Source organism: Prionailurus bengalensis, chromosome A2, assembly GCF_016509475.1.
Source record: "Prionailurus bengalensis isolate Pbe53 chromosome A2, Fcat_Pben_1.1_paternal_pri, whole genome shotgun sequence".
NCBI classification, from domain to species: domain Eukaryota; kingdom Metazoa; phylum Chordata; class Mammalia; order Carnivora; family Felidae; genus Prionailurus; species Prionailurus bengalensis.
In genome coordinates, this window is record NC_057348.1 from 21,574,890 (window position 1) to 21,599,322 (window position 24,433).

General features: G+C 52.1%; 1 protein-coding gene across 1 annotated transcript in view; it reads right to left on the bottom strand.

Moving 5' to 3' along the window:
- Nucleotides 1-542: 542 nt before the first annotated feature.
- Nucleotides 543-24,433, bottom strand: part of LOC122487323 (store-operated calcium entry regulator STIMATE) — a 53,168-nt gene continuing 29,277 nt past the window's right edge. Inside the window, exons 2-8 of the mRNA XM_043587626.1 lie at nucleotides 18,266-18,314; nucleotides 16,331-16,426; nucleotides 12,913-13,034; nucleotides 8,199-8,311; nucleotides 7,084-7,161; nucleotides 6,156-6,305; nucleotides 543-4,292 (exon numbers count right to left, since the gene is read on the bottom strand). Of these exons, the coding sequence (XP_043443561.1) occupies nucleotides 4,176-4,292; nucleotides 6,156-6,305; nucleotides 7,084-7,161; nucleotides 8,199-8,311; nucleotides 12,913-13,034; nucleotides 16,331-16,426; nucleotides 18,266-18,314 (725 nt within the window). The 3' untranslated portion in view covers nucleotides 543-4,175. The remainder of the gene's footprint in view (nucleotides 4,293-6,155; nucleotides 6,306-7,083; nucleotides 7,162-8,198; nucleotides 8,312-12,912; nucleotides 13,035-16,330; nucleotides 16,427-18,265; nucleotides 18,315-24,433) is intronic.

The following is a 24,433-nucleotide window of genomic DNA, read 5'->3' on the forward strand; positions in this document are numbered from 1 at the left end:
TGACACTTGGTTATCCCGAATACCACTCCACTGCTGTCATGCCTTCAATCTCCCCCTCCAAGTCCCAGGAGGGCAATGAGAGGACGGCCAGGCTCCATCTGAGACCAGCGCTCAGGGGCACGGACCCAGGACTGCAAACGGGGCCGAAAGGCACCGAGGGTGGGCCCAGCCTGGGAAGGGTGCTTTGGCATTGCCCCCAATCCCACCACCCCAGCTGGCTCTGCCCAGAGAGGCACCTGCCTCCCAGCCCCGTGGCCTTGCTCCTCACCCCTCAACTTCCCAGTACTGCTTGCTCCTCAGGGGGAGGTAAAGCAGCTTTTACTCGCCTTAACAGGTAAGTGGAAAAGGCAAGAGTACTTTTAGCTTGTTCCCTTGGCAGATTCTGGCTCCGGTGTGTGTCACTAGGTGATGTAGGTTCATTCACACTTGGCTTCCTGGGGGAGAATCTTCTAACTCACTGGGGAAATCTTCTTGACCCCATTAAGCTGTTTCAACTCCAAAGAACACACAACCAACAGCCACAAGTGATGGGTTTTTTTAAAAAAAATGTATTAAGATGTGAAACTTTATTGTAAACCATTGTACAATGTTAAGTACATCATCTTCCCTTTCATTTCAAAAATGGGTTTCTGTGAGTCATCACTGATTAAACACCCCCACCAGAAGGGCAGTGGAAATAGGCCATGGTTTGCTCACATTGGTCTGAGTTCTAAGAAACATCATGAAAAGAGAAATCAAATGAAACCAACCCACCCACCCAGCCAGGAGCTCAAGGAGCTGACAGCCATTGGACCAGAAGTCCCTCACCAAGAGCAAAGCCCTTCAGAGCTGCCAGTGCCGCACAGGGCAAAGCAGAGAGCTCTCCACTCCTGGCTGGAAGTGTGTGCAACATCTCAACGCCAACCCTACACCCTACAAGGTGGCTGCTTTGGCCAATGAGAAGTTCCTAGAGCCGTCTACGTTGGCCTGGCTGTGAAAAGGCCAGTGAGTTGTTGTCTGGAGGCCAGAGTGGGCTCCTGGACAGCTGACAGATGGGGCCTCTGTGCTGCAGGCCACAGGACTACACTGCCTAGGATTTGAGCCTTATCTTTTCCCTTTAAAGGCATGATAGGACAATACTCGCCTAGGACTCCCTGTTGCCAGGAAGGGGCATGAGTTAAAGCTTGAGGCAGGAGGCCACCAGCATACCTGTGGGTTAACTAATGGGCCATGGGCCCTTATCTTGAAGGTCTTCTGAGCAGACCAAGAAGCCACTGCCGCCCAGGATCTCACCAACATCCCCCTTTGCCACTGTCCACATGCCACTGACAACAAAAGGAAATAAGGCCAACAATGATTCCTTCCATTGAGATGTGACAGTTTTACCTCATCAGGTTATTTCCATCAGTTACAAGAAACTTGTTCATGACCTTGACTTATAAGCTTTCATCATGCATGGCTTGGCCAAGGTCCACGCTTGGACAGATCAGATGGATAGCACACAATGTCCAGTTGGTGTCTCATGGTTTCTCAAGCACAGTGACACTTGCCATGTGGCTGGGTAAAGAGCTGTACCTCGTAAGGCACCTTGGGGCAGGTGGAGAGGAGACTCATCCCAGGGAGGGAGGGAGGACAGCTCAGGGGAAGTTCTGACCATGGCCCTCTGCATCTGGTCTCTCCTGGGACAGTGTACCACAGAAAAACCCCCAGTGACTGCAGGAAACACTCCAGGGAATACAAACTCTGTGTGTGTGTGTGTGTGTGTGTGTGTGTGTGTGTCTGTGTGTTATACACCCATGCACACACACACACAGGAAGATAAGGCCAAACAGGAAAGGCCACACTGTCCAGTCCCACACACCACAAGGCCCTCTATGATTAGACACTCATCCCCTAGTCAGCCAGCTCTATGACTGCGGCTCAGAGACTAAAGCCCTTATTGAAAATCAGGATACAGGGAAAAACCACCACTCACTCTCCACCACTTTGTCCCCCAAACCCCACTGCCCAGCAGGCACTGGGAAGGGCCTTCGGAAGAGCAGATTGTCGAGGCTTACATAACCCCTACTTTCCATCTTTCATGGACTATGTCTCTCCACTCGCGGTGCCTGGAGCTTAAGGCTGAAAGCACATCTCTGATTCTGAGCTCAGTAAGGTGCAGGAAACAGCGATGGGCACAGGTTGTTCAGACAAAATGAAACAGGAGGGAAAAGTACAGGGAGCCAGCAATGCCACGAGGGGCTGATGTGCAGCAGGCACAGCGTTAGTTCTGGTCTTCCCCAGCACCGATTCTCCAGGGCAGACACCTCACCGTGGCCAGGGACGGGAGGGGGTTAACAGCCTAAATGAGGGCAGAAGCGGACACAGCCTCTAGTCTTGCACGCAATCTTGCCTCCTGCGGCAGATGCCCACTTTTGCAGAGTCGCTGCTCACGGCAGTGACAGGTCCCAGTTCCTCTCAGCCCTCTGGGTCCAGACTCCTACAGGAAGAAGGGCTGAGAAGCCCACTCCCCCTGCCCTGCCCATGGGTGGGATGTGAAAGGTGAGGCAGGCCCAGGGCTTAACAGTTTGGCTCCCACGCTACAATTCAGACCCAATCTACGTAAGGGCAGCACTTTTGTATGTAGGTCTAAAAGGAAGGTTCTGGACCAGGTGGCCTCTCTGCACCTGTCTCACTTCCAGCTCCCACCTTAGTGGTGTAGTTATCTATTCCTTAACTTCTGTGGCTGCCTCTGGGCTGCGACAAAACCCTGGCTGCTCCACCGTGCTGCTTCCACAGCAGGGCAAGTGCCCAGGCCAACCCATTCCACTGTGGTCAGCAGACTCCTAAAGCTACGGGGGCCTGTGGCCATGCTGAGGAGTGGGGCCGCTCCCCAGGGAGGGCACATGGGCTTAGAAGCACCTCGCCTACCTGTGGAGGCAGATGGTAAGCTCTTGCACCTCAACCTGCCCCGTCCCCAGCTGCCCTGTATCTTTGAAGGACGTGAGAAACAGGATCACTGGGCAGGCAGGGGTTCCTCAGACTATTGTGCAAAACAAGGGGATGCAGTAAGACAACAGGCAGAGGGCAGCCTGAGAGGAAGTTCCTGGGGCTGGTCCAGCAGCTGGTTCTGAAGGCTGCACCAGTGGGAGGCAAGGAGGCCCAGACTGAATTTTAAACTACAGATTTGGAGGCTCTGAAGAGAGACAGGGAACACACAGGGCTGGCCTCGAGGTCTCAGCTTCTCTGGACACAGACCTCTTAGGCTCCTTTCTTGGTCACATTTAACTAAAACCTCTACCTGCCAGCAGAAAAACCAAGCCACTGGACAGAGCACTTCCTGTCCCACACGCACCGGGGCCCTAGATCGACCTTCAGACCAGCTGCCTCCCAGTCAGGCCTGCCCTACACAGACTCACTGGGTTTGTTCCTTTCAGATAAGGCTTCATCTCCCTTCCTGCTGAGACCATTTACCTCATCTTATCGCAGATTGCCTACAAATATTCCAAATTAACAAAACTCTTGACTTTTTCTTCCCACCAGTTCACATCTCATGGAAGGCAAACAAACCCATTTCTTTGGGGATTAAAAAGAGTTTTTAAATACAATAGTATGAAAATATAACTTAAAAATATAAAAGTCAACAGCGTACGGAAGACTTAAAAAATCTATGTTTTGCCCATTAGTCCCATAGGAAATAAACACATACTCAAAAAACATTAACACTGTGACAGCTCATAAAACCGGCTTTAGAAATCAGTAGTTACAAAGCCATTTCGAGTAAGAAAGCATTGCGGTTCCAACTTGGTCAATGAGTGACTTTTAGCCCCAAACGTGTTATGTGTCCACGCGCCCAGAGCCTTGCGGAAAGGTTCTGCCCACAGCCTGTGTGTGTGCGTGTTTCCCTCCTCGATGCCACCCAGCCAGACACAGGACGGGGCTTCTGGGTCCCTCACAACACCGTCTGGGACAACGACAGACAGACAAAATGCCTCGCTTGCATATTTGGTCAGTGTTTGTAGTGCAACTGAGTGGGAGCCTCCGGCTGCCGCAAACCCCTCGGCGCCGGCCCGTCCTCCCTCTGTCGAGTCACAGTAGTCTGGGAGCGGGCGGAGACGGCAAGAGGGGCGGAGGTAGAAGAGGAAGGGCAGGGAGGAGGGAAGGAAGGACCCGGCAGCCGGCTGGGCCCCCAAACCTGACCCCAGCGCAGGAGTGTGTCACACGGGCAGCCCGAAGCGGTGCTTCTTCTTCTTCGCGGGCTTCAGGGGGGTCAGTCTGCGCAGGTCTTCCTCTACGTCAGACTCCTCCATCTCGTCATCGGCCGAGATCAGGATCTGAGGCGGGGGGCGGGGGAGGCACGGTCTGCGTCACCACCAGCGGTGCCTTCTTCCTCTGCCCTCCCTCCACCCAGCACCAGGGTGCCTACCCCTGTAGGAGGCCTCTGGTCTCGTGTTTCTTGAGGAAAGGGTGATGGGAGGCCCCTTTACAGAGTGAGACCACCCCAGACTTCACTTACTCTCAGGATATTCACGGGCTACTGAAACCAGCATCGAGTTGACATACCCGCCTCTCTGGGGTGCTCCCCACTTCTCCATCCAACCTCCGGCTGGAACGGAACCCCAGTCAGAGCAAACTCAGCAAGGACCCACAACCTAAGGTCATCCTGGCAAAAAAGCCCAATCTTGACCAGGGGCATCACAGGTCTTTGAAGTTGCCTTCAATACAGCAAAAACAAACAAAAGGGTCCCCTTTCTCAAGAGGAAAAGAAAACATCTGTGGAGCACATACGAGGCAGGTGGGTTTCAGAGCAGCTGCTTTAAGCCAAATTTGTAACTTGTGAAGACAAAAGGAGCCCTTCACTCTTCTGAATCCCTGGAATGACTCGGCCACGGAGCAAGGGCATCCAGGGCAAACTCACTCACTGCCAACCTGCCACACCACTTGCCTGGCTCCGCAGACCTCTGGGCACCACAGAAGGACAGGGACAGTTGCAGCTGTACAGGGGACCATGAGCTCATGCTCTCCTGGGGGCAGGATGGGGACATCACCTCTTCCTGGACGACTCCCTTGGTGGCTCCCAGATTAAACCTTCTCTCTGGCTCCCAACTGCCTGTACATGTGCGCCCCAATCACAAAGCACCTTGCCTGTCTCACCGAGACCTTTGCCTATACCTCATTTCTTGTCATCCCATCCTACCCTGAGGAACACAGGCCACTCTGGCCATGATGGATTTCACATTGCCCAGATGCCACACCACATGAGCACGACTGCTCATGAGTCATTGCTTCTGCCTGTAGTGCTGTTTGTCATTCACCCAATGTTCACTAGGCTCTTACAACACGACAGGCCCCGGGTCAGATCCTAGGCACCCCTAGAGAAGACATGGGCTTACCCTCTGTCCTGCTCTTCTACCCAGCTTCCAAAACTCCCTCCAGGATGCCCCCAGGAGTTAAACAGACTGTTCCAGGGTCCTCACAGGGCTTTTGTTAACACCTCAATCTCAAAACGATCAGTCTTACAGAGAGCTCTTCAGGCACGTTCACCTCATGCAGTCTGAAGGTCTCTCAGGGAAGATGTCACCTCAGCCATTTCTGTAGCCCCACCCTGGGGGCTGACAAGGCCCTTTCAGGAGGCAGCCTTGGCCTCACCCTGCAGCACACAGAAGTGCAGGCTGCCCAGGGAGTGTAACTTTGCCTCCATGCTCCTAGTTATGACCACCAGTCTCCTCCAAGTCCAAACCCTTGAACGTAGGAAACCTGAAAATATGGGAAGGTGAGGTTCCCTGGGAAGGTCTGGCTACCTCTACGTTTTAGACTTTTCTAGTGGGCTCAGCCAACACTTCCGCTGCTCTGTAGTGGTGGGCAGGGATTCAAACACCTGAATGCTTAAAGGTCAATGATCAGGCTCAGGAGCATCTGTGCCAGCTTCCCTGGAAGGAAAAGCAGGGAAAGGCAGCCCCTCCCTTCCCTGTCTTCCTCCATTGGTGGAGGGATTGGGGAGGGACTGTCGGAGCCCCCACCACACTGGGTGCTCCACCTTCCTGCCCTGGGAAGGCCAGGGGCTGCAGGGATGGGTCCCTGCCAGATGGAGCTGTCAGCCTCTTCTCCCTCCCCGTGGCTAGTGCTGAGAGGACCAGATGCAAACAGAGACCAGAGACCTCCCTGGGTCGGGTGGTAGCACGGGGGCTCAGCCCTACCTCAGACTCTGACTCCTCATGGGATGCAGCCCTTCGGTAGCGGACCTTACTCCCATTCCTCGAGTCCTGGTTGGCTCCCCTTTCTTCTAGTTTAGCTTTCGTCCTCCCCTTTCTCATGAGGAAATTGTCCACTACCCAGAACATCAAAGCCTGTGGGGAGGGAACCTGAGCGTTACTCCGGGATAAGCCATTTGTGAAAGCAGAGCAGACCCCATTGGCATGCCTCCTACCCGCTCCAGATTACGTCCAGGACAAGGGGAAGGAAACCCTCATCCAGTCCCCCTGCTCTCTTTCACAAGCTTTCAAAGAGACACCCACTCTCCACTTCCTTTGTTTCTACTTTCTTATCAGAGAACCGGCAAGAAAGCCCTGGCCCTCTTCAGCCCGAGTGGTGGTGACTGATGGGGACAGCCTGCCTTGAGCCTTTGCCTTAGCCACTAACAAGGTCTCTGGGCTCCTGGTTGGGGCTCCTTCCACGGGCTGAGTGGCTGGCCTGCATCGTCGGCCACGTCTGTCAGCCCCAGGTGCCTGTAGCATTTCTTCTCACTGTTTCCTAATTCTAGCCAGTGTGCTTGTGAGTTTCTCTTGGAGCTCTGTGTAAACGACAGGGATAGAAGCCTGGCATCCTGATCTAGAAATCCTTGTCATGCATGTGGTGGGCCTCGGTGGTGGGAGGTCCCCTGGCAGGGAGGGCAAGACAGTTCCCGGGACGCTCCATCTTGCACAGGGGGCCTGGAGCATGGGGTGTGCCTGTTGAGAAAGCAATCCTGCCATCTTCACGTCTGGAGTGGGGGTGGGGAGAGGGCAAATGCTCACACAGAGGGACGTGGGGGCCAAAAGGGGCTTTCTCTGTCAGACTCTGAACTGTGAATGGGACACTGGAAGGCAGAAAGCACGTGGGGGTAGGAAAATGCAACATGGCACTGACATTGACAAAGAAGGGGACGATCAGCATGACGATGGCCAGTTTCAGGTCTGGGTTTTCAATGGGATTCAACAGGGCCACCTGTAAAGAGAAGCAGACTCCGTGAGGTAGGGAGACACGACAGGGAAGGCACCTGAGGGTGGGGGTGGCTGCAGGGGTCAATCCATGAGGCCCTGAGCAGGGCGGCATAGCTTAGACCACAGTCCCCCAAACTCTGATGGGTAGAGCACCTCACGCCCAGGGCTGCACAGGCCGTCCCGAAGTGTGACTGCTAACAAGGCAGGCCAGGGAAAGCACTTGGAGCAGTTAGGGCTTTCACAGCTTGCCCAGGGCTGTGGACTCAGGAAATGTAGTGGGCTTACAACCACACACCAGGAGGCATGGAGGGTGGGGAGGCTTTGGGGAGATAGAGGGAGCGAGGTCAGTGGATGCTCATTACAGACACTAGCAATGAGGTGCCAGGCCACTTTCTTACAGAAGTCCTGCACCCCAACCACCTCCCGAAGGACAACAGCTCTGAAAAGCCTTGGTTTATTTTCTTAAAAAATAAAAAGCAGATACAAATAAAACCAAAGGAAAGCCAAGTTCTGAGCTACTTGTTTCCGAAGGCTCTTTGGCTGGTTTCATGTGGCCACATGGAGGAAATGGGCACTGGGGCCAGAGGGCAAAGCCAAGGGAACCCTGGGAACAACATGCAACCAGGAGCTTCCTGTGCCACCAAAGGGCTCAATTAAACCACTGGCAAAGACGGGTGCGTGAGGACATGTGCAGATGTAGAGAACACCCTCCTGAGGGTTGCAGTCATGAGGCCTAAAGACCGCATCAGCCAGTAAGCAATCCGAGGGCAGGGACTCTTACTTCCATTACGTATCCCAAAGCTTAACCTAGAGCAGACGTTTGCGTGATCCAAAGAGATGGAGGCTAAGTGGAAAAACAAGCTCCTGCTCTCGACAGGAGGCCCTATCACGTGGAATCCAGGCTGCATTCATGCAGGCAAGAAAGAAGGAAACAACAAATTTGGTTTTCTAATAAGGTTGGGAATGTGTGGGAGGTAGGGGAAAAAGTACCACCTTCCTTGGTGTCCCAAGGAGCTGGTAGAGAAGGGACAAGAGGCAAACCTTTTTCCACTGAAGTATGAGGAGGACGATGAAGACGACAGACTTCTCAAAAATCATGATCACGATGTAAAGAGCACACTGCCCAACCCAGGCTCCACACTGCAGAGGGTCTCCTGTGGGGACAGTGGGTGTGCAGTCATGTGGGGCCCGGACACCACACCTCTGTCCCGTACCCACCGCTCCTGTGAGCCCTCACGCCTCCAGCTCACACCAGAATGCTGGCTCTAAAGCCACTTAATGAGCCCTGAAAGCACCAAGAATCACTTCAGCGCAAGTAGACAAATGTGAGTGTTTTAGACAAAATCAGAGAATTCCTAATTTGGAGATACCAGCGTGGCATTTCTTTCAAGAGATTCTAAGATATAATTAAAAAAACTAAAGTTAGTAAGTGCTCCCTGCTGGGGCTCGGAGAGCTGGCTCTTTTTGTCCACTGGCAGAGCTGTGTGAAGCAAGACTGCTATTATTATCCGTTGTTGATTTTTCCAGTGACTGTGGTGCCACCCATCCTTTCCTCCATCTGTGGGCTGGCTGATGTTTGTGACTGCGATGGCAGCAGATAACCTCTTTGCTCATCTGCTACCCCCACCTACCCTCCCCAGCTGTCCCTGCCGCCCTCAGCCCTGAAGGCAGAATTCGGACTGGAGGCATTCTGATTCTGTCTACACAGGGCAGCCCAAGACAGCTTTGGCTGGGGACAAAGAAGAAAAGTGGGCAGCCCTCACAGCAAGGGGGCAGCAGTGAGGGGCCGTGCCTTGGGGCTGTGCCAAGGGTCCATCTGTGATCCCATCAGTCACCGTGTTTGAGAAATGGAGAAATCCCAACAGTCCAAGCTGGGGTACACGCAGGCCCTGGAGGGCCTCCAGAATGTTTCAACAGGGACTAGAAGGAAGCGTGGAGGACCAGTCCCAGGGAAGGATCTGTATCCTCAGGGACAGGCAGAACCCACAGGATGGGCCTCCCAGGGAGCCACACATGCCTCCCCAAAGTGGGAGACGCAGGGAGAGTGCGGTGGGGTCCCCCGGGGCCGGCTCTAGGAGCTCTGCTGCACTTGTATGACCACCGCTGACCAGAAGAGCAGGGTAGATGGTAGCTTTTCAGGGGAGGCAAAGGCCCTAATATAGGCAGTGAGAAGAGAACGTGACCCAGAGAGAAGGCACTAGCTTCTCGCTGGAGTCTATGGTTTCCGTAGCCATCCCTGTCACAGGCCCCAGCCCTGCCAGAGCCTGCCAGTGGAAGAGCAAGTGAATGCCTTCACGCAGCTGTAATGGACACAACATCAGGCCATTCCCTTTTCTGGAAAGCCTCGGGAGAAGGGTACAGAAGGCATGCAGAAGAGCCAAAGGGCCTTCCTTTGAGCTCGTTCTGTCTACTTTCACTTTTGGGATTAGACGCAGCTGAGCCAAGAAACCACTTCAGAAGCACAATCCCTCCTAGCCAGACTTTTAATGGAGTTCTGTAATCCCCTCAGTAAACTACGTGACCTTACTGAGAAAAGTTCTCAGAAACAACCAATCAAAATATTTGTTAAAAATCATTAAGATTGGAGACAGAGCACTAGCAGGCAGTATCTCTGAATGGGGACTGGCGTGTTTAAAGTCAACAGAACAAGGGGCCACACTTAATGTCAAGAGAAAACCCACTTGCTCTGTGTGTCTGCTCCCTCTGCCCTTCAGTTTGAGGTGACTGACAAAGGGGGACGTGTTTTCCTCCCTCCCCTCGTGTTGCCCCTCAAAGCTTAGCTGCAGCTGCGGCTTGTTTCATTTACACGCTTTAATAAAAAGCATGGTGGAAAAAAATGTAAAAAAACCTGTGCAAACCTGCTCCCACACGTCCCTTCCTCTGCTGTGTCCGGACCACATGCAGCCCCAGCTGGAATGGGCACATGTGCGGTTTGTTTTTCAGATTTGTTTCATTTGAGAGCCTTTCAGACGTTCCCCACTGTCTCATCGTTTAAAAACAGACACGTCAGGCATTCTCAATGTGTCCTGCTTTTTACCACACTGGACAGCCTCAGGTTCACACATGGGTGTTTTTTTATTGAATAAGTTCCTCAGGATAAATTGCAGGAATAGGGGACAAACGGACAGAACGTGTTTGTCTCTCAAGGCTTCAGGAAGGGGCCATTAGGACAGGGGCAGGCAGCAAAACCCACAAACCACTGGTGCCCTGGGGCAGAGACCCCACTTTCAGGGCTTCCGCTTGGGGAGAAGCTGCCTGGTCATCTGACTGTAAGCACACCTGTCACCTAGATCTCGTCTCACCCCTCAGGGCCGCGTGGCTGATTCCTCAAGTCCCAGGTGCTTGTCAGCAAGTTCACCCTCTCCTCTAGGGACAAAGGAAACACCTAGAAAACAAGCCCTTCTTCTTCGCTTAGCTGAGAAGAGAGCTCTGGGGCTTACATGGAACCATGGCCTCAAGCAGTGGGCTGGTCAACAGGTGCGGGAGACAGAATAACGGTCCCACAGAGAGACCACATCCTAGTCCCAGGAACCTGTGCGTGTGTCAGGTAACCTGGCAGAGGGGAGGGAGGTCGCTAACCAGCCGATTCTAAGAAAGGGAGAGCATCCTGTAGTATCCAGGTGGGCCCAGAGTGCTCACAAGGGCACTTCAAGCTGGAAGGAGGTGCTGGAAGGTCAGCGTGATACCGCGTGAAAGGACCGGTTGCGGGCCCCTCAGAGGGAGGAAGGGGCCACGACCAGGCAGTGCAGGCAGCCTCTAGGAGCGGGAAAAGGCAAGGACATGGGTGCCCCCCTAGAGACTCCAGAAGGAACCAGTCCTGCCGACACCTTGACTTTAGCCCAGGGAGGCGCACGTGGGATGTCTGAATTACGACTGTAAGGCAAGAAATCCGTGTTGTTTGAAGCCACTAATTTCCCGGTAACTTTTTATAGCAGCGATAGAAACCGGTAACATGGACAAAAACAGAAATGAGGCAACATCACATGCGCTGTCCTCCTCCGTCAGCCTGGGGAGGGAGGACTCGGGACGGTCCTGGATAAGGGGCAGCTACATCTGGAGACACCCGGCTTGAAGACTCTGGTTCCTAAATGCAGTGGTGGGAAGACAGGACCGCACGGAAGCAAGCAGCTCAGACAGCCGCTGCCTCCCCGACGCGCTGGGGATGGGTGAAGTGCCTGCTGTGACAGGGCCAGCCTGGCCTCCCCTCCCGCGAGTCATCAAGGGGCCATGGGTGCACCTCCCACAGCACTGGTCACCACAGTGCAGTCCAGAGCCCCGCCTTCCACGATGGGTCTCAGTGGCAAGCAGTGAGCAGCACCGTCCTTGGAGTTGGTGGGAGAGGAGACCCCCCCCGCCCCCCGCCCCACCTCAGCTGTGCACTGGCTCGCTGTGTCACTTAACCTCTCTGGGCATGAGCCTATAAATGAGGATGGCACCGCTGTGGTCCGAGTGTGTCCTCTAAGCTGAGGAGTCATGACTCGGGGCTTCTCAGAAGCCTTCTCTTGAACCACAGGAGCACACACTGTGTCAGACACTATCTTTAAGTCCGTGACTCACCAGGCATCGAGTAACGGGGCTAAGAAAAGCCCTCCCCTGAGTTCATCTCCCCTCAACGGAGACAAACAATTACTTAAGATTTCTAGAAATACCCAAGGCACTCAGAGCCAGCTCCATGCATCGGCTCCTTTTACATGTTGGTACCTTGTGAGTTTTCAGTCATCTAGGAGTGACCGGCCCTGAGGCCCAGACCCAGGAGCTCTGTGGAAGGTATCGAGTGGAGGTCCAGAATTCCTTCCATTTTGTTCTGTGTGTGCCCCTATGTGGCCAAGGCCCCGCTGATGCTGTTCCCACTGAGACCAGGAGCTCCTGCTCCCAAACAGTAGGGACCATCTATGAAGGTGGTCCTGAATTCCCAGGGTGTGGCAAGGCCTGAAGGAGGCACCTGTCTCTGCAGCCCTGCTCAGGCCACAGCCAGCCGCTTCCCTGGGAGTACGAAGTCGAAGTCAAGGGCGATGTGTTTGTGCTGGGAGACAGCCTCAGGGGAACTTCCTGCCCAGGCCATTGTCCCTGGGGCCTGAGGGGAGGGGGGGGGGGTGGGTCAAAGATGAGCCAGCAGCCAGAGGTCACCTGTTTTAAGCCACGTCTCTTTGAGGGAGGATGCACCTGGTGTCCCTGGCAGCCGTATGTGCCAGAAACTGGTGGGGGCCAGCCTACTGTCAGGAGACAGCAAGGCAACTTGGCCCCAGGGAGGGGAGAATCCTCCATCCTGCCCCTGCAGCCCCTGTAGTGAAATGGCCCAATGGCAGGACAAGCACAGACATGCGAAGAGGGCCAGCTCCCTACTGAGCACCTCCCAAACCAAGAGCCATCCCTTGCCTTCTCTAACGAGGTGGGCAGGCGGTGTGTACTCAGTGGGAAGCTCGGCACAGTGAGGTGGCCTTACAGCCAGCAGGTGTGGCCTCCAGTGCCCTCTGGTGGAAGAGGCCAATGCTGTGGCTCTCCCTGTGTCCAGGGTCTCTTGGCTCCTGCCGTCTAGTGGCAGTTGATATGTGTACCTACCCACCTCAGACGTGTGGCACTCAGATACCAGCAGGGGACCAGAACTGGCCCCACAAGCACACAGAGGAGACAATCACCGGCTCCTGAACCCTTGAATCCACTGGCCTGGAGGGCTGTATGGGACAAGGAGCAGAGCCCCCTCTAGGAAGCGCCCCCCACACTCCATACTATGTTACCAATGTCTATGCTACGTTACCATATTCGCCAAAACGCAGAGACTCCCACTGCTGCCACTCCACCAAGACGCTGACAGCACGCACGCCCACGTAGATGAGCAGCATGCCTACGGTGGCGTCCAGGAGGAAGTTGATGAGGTACCTGGGAGGAGAGGACATAGCAGCACTGTCAGGAAGCAAGAGCCCCTGGTGGGCCAACTTCAAGCCTGATGCCCTGGTACTTTGGCCTGTTCTGGGGCCCGTGCAAGAGGCTGCGGGGCTCACTCCCAGGAACCCCAACGAAGCCTCCCCACGACAGTGTGCTGACACTCATCAGGGACAAAGAAACTTGGAAGACCTCAAACACTCCCAGCAAATGAAGACCTCTCATAAGACAGAGTGCCTGGAAACAGCAAGGGAGTCAGCAGGGAAACAGAACTTAATTCAGTAAAAGAAGTCTGTTCCATGACACTGTTCACATCCTGACGGTCCAGTCCACCCAAAGCCCCGAGACAGTGCTCCTGTTCCAGGTCAGGGCCATGTGGCCCTTGTTCATCCCCATATTTCAGATTCAGAGCCTACCATGGAGGCAAGTACAAGTACTTCTAAGGAGTAGAAGCTTTATTCCCATGGAAAAGGCACGATGACAGGAGAAGGAGAGGAGGAGGGTCGGAAGAGCACTCCCACCTTGATCATGTGTTTTTGTAAGGTCTGTTCCCATGTGTCTGATACGCACCTCTTCCCTCACCAAGGAAAGGGCCTCCCTCGAGGGCCTGTACCCAGATCTTACTGATCACAGGCCCCAGTTCTCCACACAAAGCAGGAGACAGGCCATCACTGGGTCAGGTACAGCCCTCTGGGATGCCAAGTGGCTCGGAAAGCCTTCAAAGTAGTGCCAGATGCCACAGATCAACTGTGACACTTTCCACTTTCTGAGGCTTCAGACATTTTATGCAGACTCACAGCCCCCACCCTAAGATAAGGCCCAGGCTTTGGCGACATGCACAGCACACTGATACTGGAGGGGCGCCCTGGAGTGGCAAGAAAACCAGAGGGGAAGGTGGTTTCTCCCGTCTGCCCTTCCTCTTTAAAATCACAAGGGGTCACTCTCAGACCAGAGACCAAAGCACAGCAACTGCTTCCAAGGCAATTTCTCCAAGTTCACAGCTGGCCCTAAGCTAAACTGCTCTCGGACGCTTACATCTAATTGGTTTCAAGTGGTTTTCATATCTGAGGCTCACCCTGAAAATAACAAGAACACCTGATACATATACACACGTCAGTTCATTCCCTCACCAAATATTTATGCCTACTGTGCACCAGGCCCTGGGAACAAAGACAGAAAGCTCCATACCCTCTATCCAGCACAGATGAGACCACCAGACAGCAGTGGGCCCCGAGCCAGACTGGCCAGCTTCAAATTCCACTCTGTCACTACTGAGCCATGAGAACTTAACTTACATCCTCTCTGTGTGCCTCAGTTCCCCAAGCTGTAAAATGAGGATAACCAAAGTATCTAAATTGTAGGGCAGGATCAAATGAATTAACACATGTGAACAGCGCTTGCCACCTAGTAGATACTACACAAATGTGTTGTTTGAATCATAGCTCCTCAGAGTCACGAAAGCTTACCCCCCCCCCCCCCCCCCCCCCCCCCCCGGCCAACAAAGCTGTCCAGAGGAAGGAGCAGAGCCCCCAGCACACGGGACCCATGCAGCCACAGGGAGCAGTTGTCTCCTTCTGTTTGAGCTTTCCCTGAGCTGAGGCCGGCTTCCTTTCAGGTCTGCAGACTCCCAAGATGCCCCAGGGCCAGCCCAACCCAGCCCACCTGTAAAAAGTCACAGGGCAGAGCAAGGATGGTAGGACCTGGAACAGATCCCAGGGCACATGCAATCTACTCTCCAAGCACCACCTGTTCTTGTCCCCACTGCTGGGGCTCTCATGCCTTTCCTAAGTTTTAACAACAACTTCCTCTAACTGAACTGTTAACTTCCTGAGAAGTGCCCCACTGGTTGGTTTCCAGTGGCGCTTATACTCATCAACTCCTGAAACCTTCATAGGAATCCTGGGGATCTGGCAGGACACACAGGACAGGGGAGCAAACTATGGCTCAGTCTGGCCTCTCAGTCAAGTGCCTTCACCATACCAAGCTCCATCTTGGGCCTTTTCTCCTCCAGGCTGAGCACTCAAGATCAGTCAACAGCCCTTTCTCCATCCTGGCTATGATTCAGTTTGTCAATGCCCCTCTTAAAGCTGTATCATCTTCTTTTTGCAGATGGGCAATGGAGGTGCTGCAAGGGAGAGTCCTGCACATGGCCGAGGCTACACCAGGAGTTAGGTTAGAGGCTCCTGTGCAAGCAGCAGGCTCTCAGTCTATCCTGGTCAACGACATCAAGATGATTAACAAGATCAGACAATGACTCAAGCCTGCTGGGGGGCTCAAGAGTTGGAAGGACAAGGCCCTTTCCTAACCATCTCCCCTACAGAAGGGTCACCTTTCTACTCTTCTGCTTTGTGACTACATACACCCAAACATCCAAATAGATCACAACCTGTCCAGTTCTTAGAGAAAGATTCTGGGCGACTTCACGACTTCCTTCTGAAATCTAAATCTACACAGTCATCAAGGAAGGAGCCTTAAAAGAATCTTCCAGTCCAAATGTTCTTAAATACACACTAAACCTCTTGGCAAGGGACTCACCAGCCATCCACCCTGCTCTCTCAGAGGCAGGGGCAGGACAGGGGTGGCGGTGGTGGGGGGGGGGGGGTGTGTGTGTTCCAGGCAGAGAGCAGCATGAGCAAAGGCATAGAAGCAGGAGGTAGCTGGTGGGGTTCAGGGCCACCAGCACAGCACTGGCTGGAGCAAGTCTGAGCCAGGAAGGTAGGAGATGGAGCCAGGATAGGGCAGGTGAGCCTCCTTTTCCACTCCATCTGCCAGGAGAGGCACAATTTGGGGATTCAGTCAGATTTCTTAGGGTGGGGGACTGTGTGGAAGGCACACTGCAGGGATGTGCTGGAACAACCTGTGGTCTTCAGGTCAAAGAGGTCAATGATGGTCAACAATGGCTTTGACCCTAAGCAGGTGGCATCACAGAGGAGCCCTTGTGTGTCCAGTTCCAGCAGAGAAACTCCTTCAGGGCACGATGCCGTCCTGCCAGGGACTGCTCCCTGCCAGGAGGCATAAAAGTACCAGAACACCAAGGACCAGAGTTCTGATGAGCAGAAAGCCAATGCGCAGGGCAACTGTAAGCAGGCAAAGCCCTAATGGTCAACTGACAGCTGTGTTAGAGCAACCACAGGCAGCACACAGAATATGGTCATTTGGGGGAACACAGAGCACAATGGGGGGTTGCTCCCTCCCCAAGCTAGAGGGAACATGACTGGTGGCAGAAAGCAAGACCAGCCTACAATTTCAGTGGATGGGTGGGTGATGTTTGTACTGGAATATCAGCCACTTACAGTGAACAAGGGTCCTCTTCAGTGAGATCTGCTAGGTACACATTTGCAAAGTGGATGAACAGCATTCCTATGGCTTGTTTGGAAGTGTCTAAAAACCTGCACAAAATAGGATCAGCACTTGTTATCACCCCAACAGGAGGGTAATATCCAATTTAGGGGAAATGAGAAGTCTGAAACAGGAAGAAAGCTAGCAGGGAGATCTCAACTTCCCCATTACTAGTCACCTCTTCCCCCGGCATCAGCACTAACTCAGGCTTGGCATCTCGGCTACCTTTCGAACCCTTCAATAACACTAAAAGGCCACTGATGTATAACATCATAAACACTGTATAAACCCCTAAAAGGCCACTGATGTATAACACATGTTTAAACATATATTTAAATTAGGTGTGTTTACCTTTTCTTTTTTTGTTATTTCAAAATGCTCGACCATAGCTTTGCGATGAAGTCCAAGGTGCCTCTGTTTTAAAGAGCTCCCATTCAACCTCACTCAGAGCTAAATGCTGTGCAAGACTAACAAGACGCCCAAATCCAGCACTGCAGCTCAAACTCTAACGACTTCTGGCTGCTGCCATTTATGCCCTGGGCTAGCCTGGGGTGGACAGATATTTTCTATAAAGGGCCAGAGAGTAAATATTTTAGGCTTTGCAGGCCCCTGTTTGCAGCAACTGGTCACCCCCCCCCCCCCCCCCCCCCCGCCACTGCAGTGTGAGAGCAGCCGCAGAGCCCGCCATTCTTGCAACCCTTTATGAAAATGGACAGCGTGCCAGATTGGGCCTGTGGGCTGTAGTTTGTCAACTCTTGGGCTAGATGGCAGGGTGTTCGTTCTGGAGACACCATGTTGCCCCATCCATGAGGGGTCTTTAGTTTCTCCCCTGCCATGAACACCTGGAAACCACAGGTAGTCTTTGGATTGCAGTCAATCTCCTGGTCTCCCAGGCTGGGCATCCAGGGTTGGGCTAGGCCACTGAAGGCGGTGGTGAGGGGCACACAGGCACGGACCATCAGCCTTGGGGTCTTAGGGCTGAATGGACTTTGGAGATTATCCAGACCAACCCCATGACTGAAGCTTGAAAATCATTTCCTGAAATAATGGCAAAGTAGAAATACCCCTCCAAAGGACAATGTGTGCCCCACAGAGTGCCCCAGCTCCAGACCCTCCCCAGGTCCCCCAGCCCAAGCTAGATACCCAGATTCAAGAGAAACCGACCGGGGAAAATAAAAACAAGAATGATCAACATTCACAAATAATGCACTGCAGATCAATAAGGAGATGCTTAAAATGTTGTAAAGGGCCTTTATCACAGTGATTTATCTGACGTCTTCTCCGGAGGGGAAAATGGCTATTTTGTTAGCACACCTGCAAGCCTAACACAGCCCAAGAAAGTCAGCTTCTTGTGGACATGTTGTTCCGAAGAGCTGGCTGTCACCTTATTTTCTGAGTTTTGTCTTTGGAAGCCGTGTCTGAAGCTTTACCCTCCTTTTATGAAGGAAAAACTGCTACCACAGGGTCATCCTAGGACTAGGAAAGACTAGTTTTGGGGAGAGAAGCATATACATGGTATATCTGAGTAATCTCCAAATATAGATAATGTTCTGCTCACACACACAGACTACAGAATCTGAGGATTTATCACAATCTAACACCAGGGAGACATAATTAAAGGGACTTGCAGCACACAGTGATATATCTGTCTGATCCTCCGATTTCTAAAACTGGCCAGCAGTGTGATGATAGAATAAAGGCAAAGCTCAATGTTATCTGGAGATATAGAAATCTTTCATATTATTCGTAGTTCCTAATGATTGATTCAACTAAGGGATCCTAACACTTTATGTTCTGGAGAACCGCTCACATTGCCTCCTGCCCTCCCTGCAAATAAACCCCAAATAGCCCATGGCATTCTAGGAAGGTGTTAATATTTAAATACGCACCATATCCTCCACGGCCGTCTCTCATGCTTTGGCTCTCTGAAGCGCTTGACTGGAAGAAAACACACACCATTCAGCGGCTTTCCACAGCGACAACGAAGCAAAATGCATTCAACAAGTGGGGTTATCAGTACACTCGGGGTTGACACTACTAAGTTAAGGTACTTGTTCTTTTTTTTAAAAAAAAATTTTTTTTTTCAACGTTTATTTATTTTTGGGACAGAGAGAGATAGAGCATGAACGGGGGAGGGGCAGAGAGAGACGGAGACACAGAATTAGAAACAGGCTCCAGGCTCTGAGCCATCAGCCCAGAGCCCGACGCGGGGCTCGAACTCACGGACCGCGAGATCGTGACCTGGCTGAAGTCGGACGCTTAACCGACTGCGCCACCCAGGCGCCCCGGTACTTGTTCTTTTAACATGTGCCAATGCACAATAAGCTGTGAAGGTCACAGAGGCCCCAGGCCCTGCACTGGCTGCTGACCAGTACAGACTCTTCAGAACTGGACACTTATGGAGAAAGACTCCTCACAGTGTGTGGGAAACTGTGTTTTCTTCTCTTTTGTGATGAGGTTCTCTCAGGGCCTGGAGACCACAAAGTGGAATGCAGCTACCTCCAACTTCAGAATTTGCTCTACATGATGACAAATCCATTCATCCACCCATCTAGTGGCTGGGCCACTAGCCAGGCACTGAGACAAAGGCGAAGGCAGCCGTCCAGCAGGAGGGCAGGCACGCAACCATATAGTGAGGCAAGTGCTAGAGAAGAGGTATGTCTGAGGCAGAGTGAGGGCATGAGGGAAGGATGACCACGTCTGCCTGCCTGGGAGGGCCTTGGTCAGGAGACACTTCACTGGTGCGAGGCGGCCAACCCAGGTCCTGAAGGTTAGCAAAGTTGAGCGAATGGACCAGGGAGGGGACAGAGCACACACCATGAGCTCATAGGTGCAGGGACATAACACGGCAGACAAATGGAGCAGAAGCCACATGACGGAGGGTCTTGAATGCCAGGCTAAGGAACCTGGAATGAATTCATAGGGAAGGAAAAGCCAGGGCAGAGTGCTAAGCAGAGTCAAAGACATAGTTGGGATCGTGTTTTAGAAACACGGTTCCGAATCATGTAGATGGTGGGTTTCTGGGGCTGGAGAAAATGCTGGCAGAGCCCTAGCACCAGGTGGGGGGTGCTCCTGGCTACAGAACAGCCACCGGGGTGGGGCGCTCCTTCACCAGCAGGTCGACCTCAAAAGGCAAAGGACCGCCCAAACTGGCACTTTCACCTTGGGTCTGCAGACTGTCTCCACGGGTCTATCCCCTGACACAAACACCGGAAGTGCTGCATGTGTGATGTCGCCCCTCACAAAAGTACCAAGGAAGAAACACCACAACGCAAGCCTATGGAGGGTCCTCGTTACTAAGGCAGTGGGTGAAAACCAACAGCAGAGCTCCGAGTTGCCAATGAGCATGCAGGAGGAGGACACAGGGAGGGAGAGCTTGGTGCCCGAATCAACTGACCCTGCTACTTTAAACGAAAACAGGCAGTCTGCAGTCTGCAACGCAAGGACTACCTGTACACAGAAACAAAACAGGTATGGTGTTCAGAGAGACATTTTGATAGACCAACAAGCAGGAGGAACTGTAAGGACGTCTGTCACTCTGCTGATACATCACAGATCCCCAAATGTCAACAACGTCAAAGAATCTGGAGGTGGGGCCAGGAGGTTCTGCTGGCCCAAAAGGTTCTCAAAGGCAGGGGTCTCCTCCCCACAAGTACCCAAGTCTCACTGAGGGCCTGGGTGCTGGGGGATGGAGACGCAGAGGAAACTGGGCCTGGAGAAAACAATCTGGAGGGAAAGCCCCCAGTCAGGACCAGGGCCACTTCATGGGCGTTTGTACTTCTGCCTCAGGGGCCTCTGTCCTCATCAGTATAAAATAAACATGTCCTGAGGGGCAGCACCTTCTCATTCTGAGGAGACACATGCTCAAGTACCAGGATGGCTGCAACTCACTGGCAGTTAGTTTAGGGAAAAAATTACACCTTATATAATCATATAAAGTAACTACATATTACACAGGGTGTAATTATAACACATTGTAATAAATACAATCTCAGTAATTATGTAATAAACCTATTATTTATATTAATATGACACATAACATATGAACGGAGGTAAATGTGGTGTCATGGGAAAAATTGTATCCTCACTCCCTGAATTCACGCTGGGGGAGTTCCTAACCCCCAGTACCTCAGAATGTGGCTGTAGTTAGAGAGAAAGTCTTAAAAGAGGGAATTAAGGTAAAAGGAGGTAATACGGGTGGGTCCTATTCCAACATGACTGGTGTCCTTTTACAGAGAGATTAGGACCCACACAGACTGAGGGGCGATCCTGTGAGGTGCCATCTGCGAGCCAGGGAGAAAGGACTTGGAAGAATCCGATCCTGCCCACATCTTGACCTGGCACTTCCAGCCTCCAGACCTGTGAGAAGAGAAATTTCTGGTGTCCAAGCCCTCCAGTCTGTGGTACTTTATGGCAGCCCTAGCACACTAACACGTGTGGCAACACAGTAGTTGGAGAACCCAGAGGAAGGCTATTTGACTATTCACTAAATTACTATTTAGATTTTTCTGTAGGTTGAACATTCAAAAACAATTGTTTTATGTTTATTTGAGAAAGAGAGAGAGAAAGAGAAGGAATGAATAGGGGAGGGGCAGAGAGAAAGGGAGACAGAGGATCTGAAGCAGGCTCCATGCTGATAGCACAGAGCCTGAAGCAGGGCTCAAACGAACCGTGAGATCATGAGTTGAGCCGAAGTCAGATGCTTGACTGACTGAGCCACCCAGGCGCCCCAACATTTTGAAATAAAAAGTTGAGAGGAAAACATACTGTAAAAGCATACACCAGGACAACCATTTCATCTGGCAATATCAATCAAAATTTTAAGTGCCCAGACCCCTTTAACCTTCAATGCACTGCCAGATGTGTGTTCTACAGGCACAACATGTGCCAAGATATACAGGGATCTTCACTGTAATATTGTCCTAACAAGTACCCGGAAAGACACCAATGTTTGCCAGTGTGCGGCTGGGTATATACGTCACGGTACTACGCAACATTAGGCTGTCACTGAAAACAACAAGGTAATCTGCACGGACTCATGTGCAAAGATTTCCAAATTATATTAATAAATTGCAGAAAAATATGCCTACCACCATTCTGTTCATACCCTTTTTATTTTTTTAGCCTTTAAAAAAGATTTTATTTTTATTTTAAGAGGGTAGGTTTTTTTTTCTTTTACTTTATTTTTGAGAGAGAGAGAGAGAGAGAGAGAGAGAGAGAAAGAGAGAGAGAGAGAGAGAGAGAGAGAATCCCAAGCAGGCTCTATGCCATCAGCATAGAGCCTGATGTGGGACTTGATCTCACAAAACCTAAGAACATGACCTGAGCCGAAATCAGGAGTCAGATGCTCAACTGACTGAGCCACTTAGGTATCCCTAAAGATTTTAAGTAATCCTCGGGGCGCCTGGGTGGCACAGTTGGTTAAGCGTCCGACTTCAGCCAGGTCACGATCTCGCGGTCCGGGAGTTTGAGCCCCGCGTCAGGCTCTGGGCTGATGGCTCGGAGCCTGGAGCCTGTTTCCGATTCTGTGTCTCCCTCTCTCTCTGCCCCTCCCCTGTTCATGCTCTGTCTCTCTCTGTCCCAAAAATAAATAAACGTTGAAAAAAAATTAAAAAAAAAAAAAGATTTTAAGTAATCCTTACACCCAATGTGGGGCTTGAACTCAAAACCCGAGATCAAGAGTTGCATGCTCTACTGAGCCAGCCACGTGCCCATGTTTATATCCATTTTTTTTAATTAAAAATATGTTCTTAATGTTTACTTATTTTTGAGAGAGACAGAGAGAAAGAAGGGGGGGAGGGGCAGAGAGAGAGGGAGACACAGAATCCGAAGCAGGCTCCAGGCTCTGAGCTGTCAGCACAGAGCCTGACATGGGGCTTGAACTCGTGAACTGCGAGACCATGACCTGAACCAACGTTAGATGTTTAACCAACTGAGCCACCCAGGCACTCCTGTTCATATACATTTTTAAAGGATATATATTTATGTTGGTGTTATGCATGTGTTTTTTTCCCTAGAAGGGTATATGGCTATTAACAAGAGCTGCCTTTGGTGAAAGGAATTATAGATCAGGGGAGTAGACTTTCTACATCATTCTGAATGGTTTAAAACATTCTTCTAATCTCACATTGTTTTTATTTCAATGAATTAAAAATAAACCCTTCAGACACCTGTGCTAATACAGCAAAGCGGGACATGGGGAGACGTGGTGTGGGTCATGGGGGCCTATGGGACAAGAAGAGAGAAGAATGTGTGTGCGTGCTGATCATGCTCGCAGGTAGGGGTGCAGCCTCACGTAGGAGGACCTCAGACAGAATTCAGAACCCACTCGTGATTCTCCAGAACAGAGCAGTGTGACTCCTGCCTTCTCCCTCTCCATCTGCCATCCCCTCCCCCCTAGAACATTTCACAGTCTAAAATCTTTTTATTTTTTAATTAAAGGCAGAAGAAACATTAAAAGAACTCCTCCAGATCTAATGTGGCAGGAAAACTCTGGAAGCTGCTCTGCTACGCAGTCATGCTGTACTGCGGGGCCTGCGGTGTGACAGGCCCCATTTAGCAGCAGATGAAATAGACACAATTCTTGCACTTCTCGCATTCTCCGGGCAGGGAGAGGGGAGAGGATATGTGGAGAGTGGCAGGATGGCGACTTGACACCAAAGCGGGAAAGGACAGTGGGCTGGAAATGGGTTGGCAGATTGCAGATCAGGAGGTCTGGAAGGTGAGCCAACGTCCAAAGAAAGTCAGGGGTGAGTCATAGGTGTCTGTGGAAGAGCCCTCAGGTGGAGGGCTGGGGCCAGCGAGTGGCAGGAATGTGGGCATGAGGTCAGATAGCCCAGGCCTTGTGGCCAGGGTGACCTGGGGGTGGCCAAGGGCAGGGGGCTGTAGTCTACTGTTGCTGTGCTGAGAGCGGCCTGAGGGCACCAAGGCGGGAGCGGAGAGGCAGATTAGGCCACTACAATAACCCTGGGTGACTGGGTGCTCGGCCTGGGTGGTGGAGGAGAGCGAGACCAGAGGTGGGAGCCGCAGGGTACCTTCCGCAGTGAACCTACAGGATTTGCCGACAAGGTGGATGCGGGTATGCTGGGGGCTGACACAGTTCTGCCCATTTCTGGTTTTGTTTTGCTGGTGGTGGTTGGGCGAGGAGGGGGGGTGTTGGGGGGGTTTGTGGGAACCTGGAAGACAGGAGACTTCTGTGCACAAGAAATGAGCTGCCCCCGAGTCCCTCATGGACAGTGAGCCAGGCACCAGTCCCATGGAAACACGCCCGTTCCCTGCAGGAGCCTGGAAGCTGCTCCCCGGGAAGCCACGAACAACAAGGCTTGAGCAGAGAGTGGTTCAGGCAGAGCCACAGGACAGATGAGTTTTGCTCAATTATTGGTGCTTCTATAGGATGCAGAGAACTGAGATGGGGACAGAAACCAAAGCATAGCACAAGCCACCCTAACACTCACCGCACAGCCTGGGGCAAGAGGCTGGGAAGGACAGCACAACTCCAGGGTAGGTCAGGTCCTTGAAGGCGGGACACCAGAATCTCAGGCTGACAGTCTCAAAGAGCCCCAGTAGGGGGTACCTCCACTACACTGAGCACCAACTGTGCCCGGGACATATCACTGGATAATACAGCCGGGTCCCTGCCCTCAGGCAACTTTCCATCCGTAACAGTGCACATCACTGTTGACTTGCCTGAAACACCGCTCCCTTCTTTCCTAATCTTACACATTTTTTTTAATTTGGGAGAGAGCACGTGTGCCTGCACATGGGATAGGGGCAGAGGGAAGGCGGGAGAGGGAGGGGGGGAGAGAGGATGGGACAGCGAGGGAGAGGGAGAGAGAATCTTAAGCAGACTCTCAGTGCGAGCCTGATAGGTGCCTAGATTGTAACCTAGGCCGAAATCCAAGAGTCAGATGTGCAAACTACTGAGCTGCCCAGGTGCCCCTCTTACCCATTTTTGAATTAAAATACATCTTTTGGAAGAGATGAACATATACAAACTTCAGAGTACATTCTTTTGGCTAATATTTGGATGGTATATCCTTTTTAATGTCTTTTTTTTT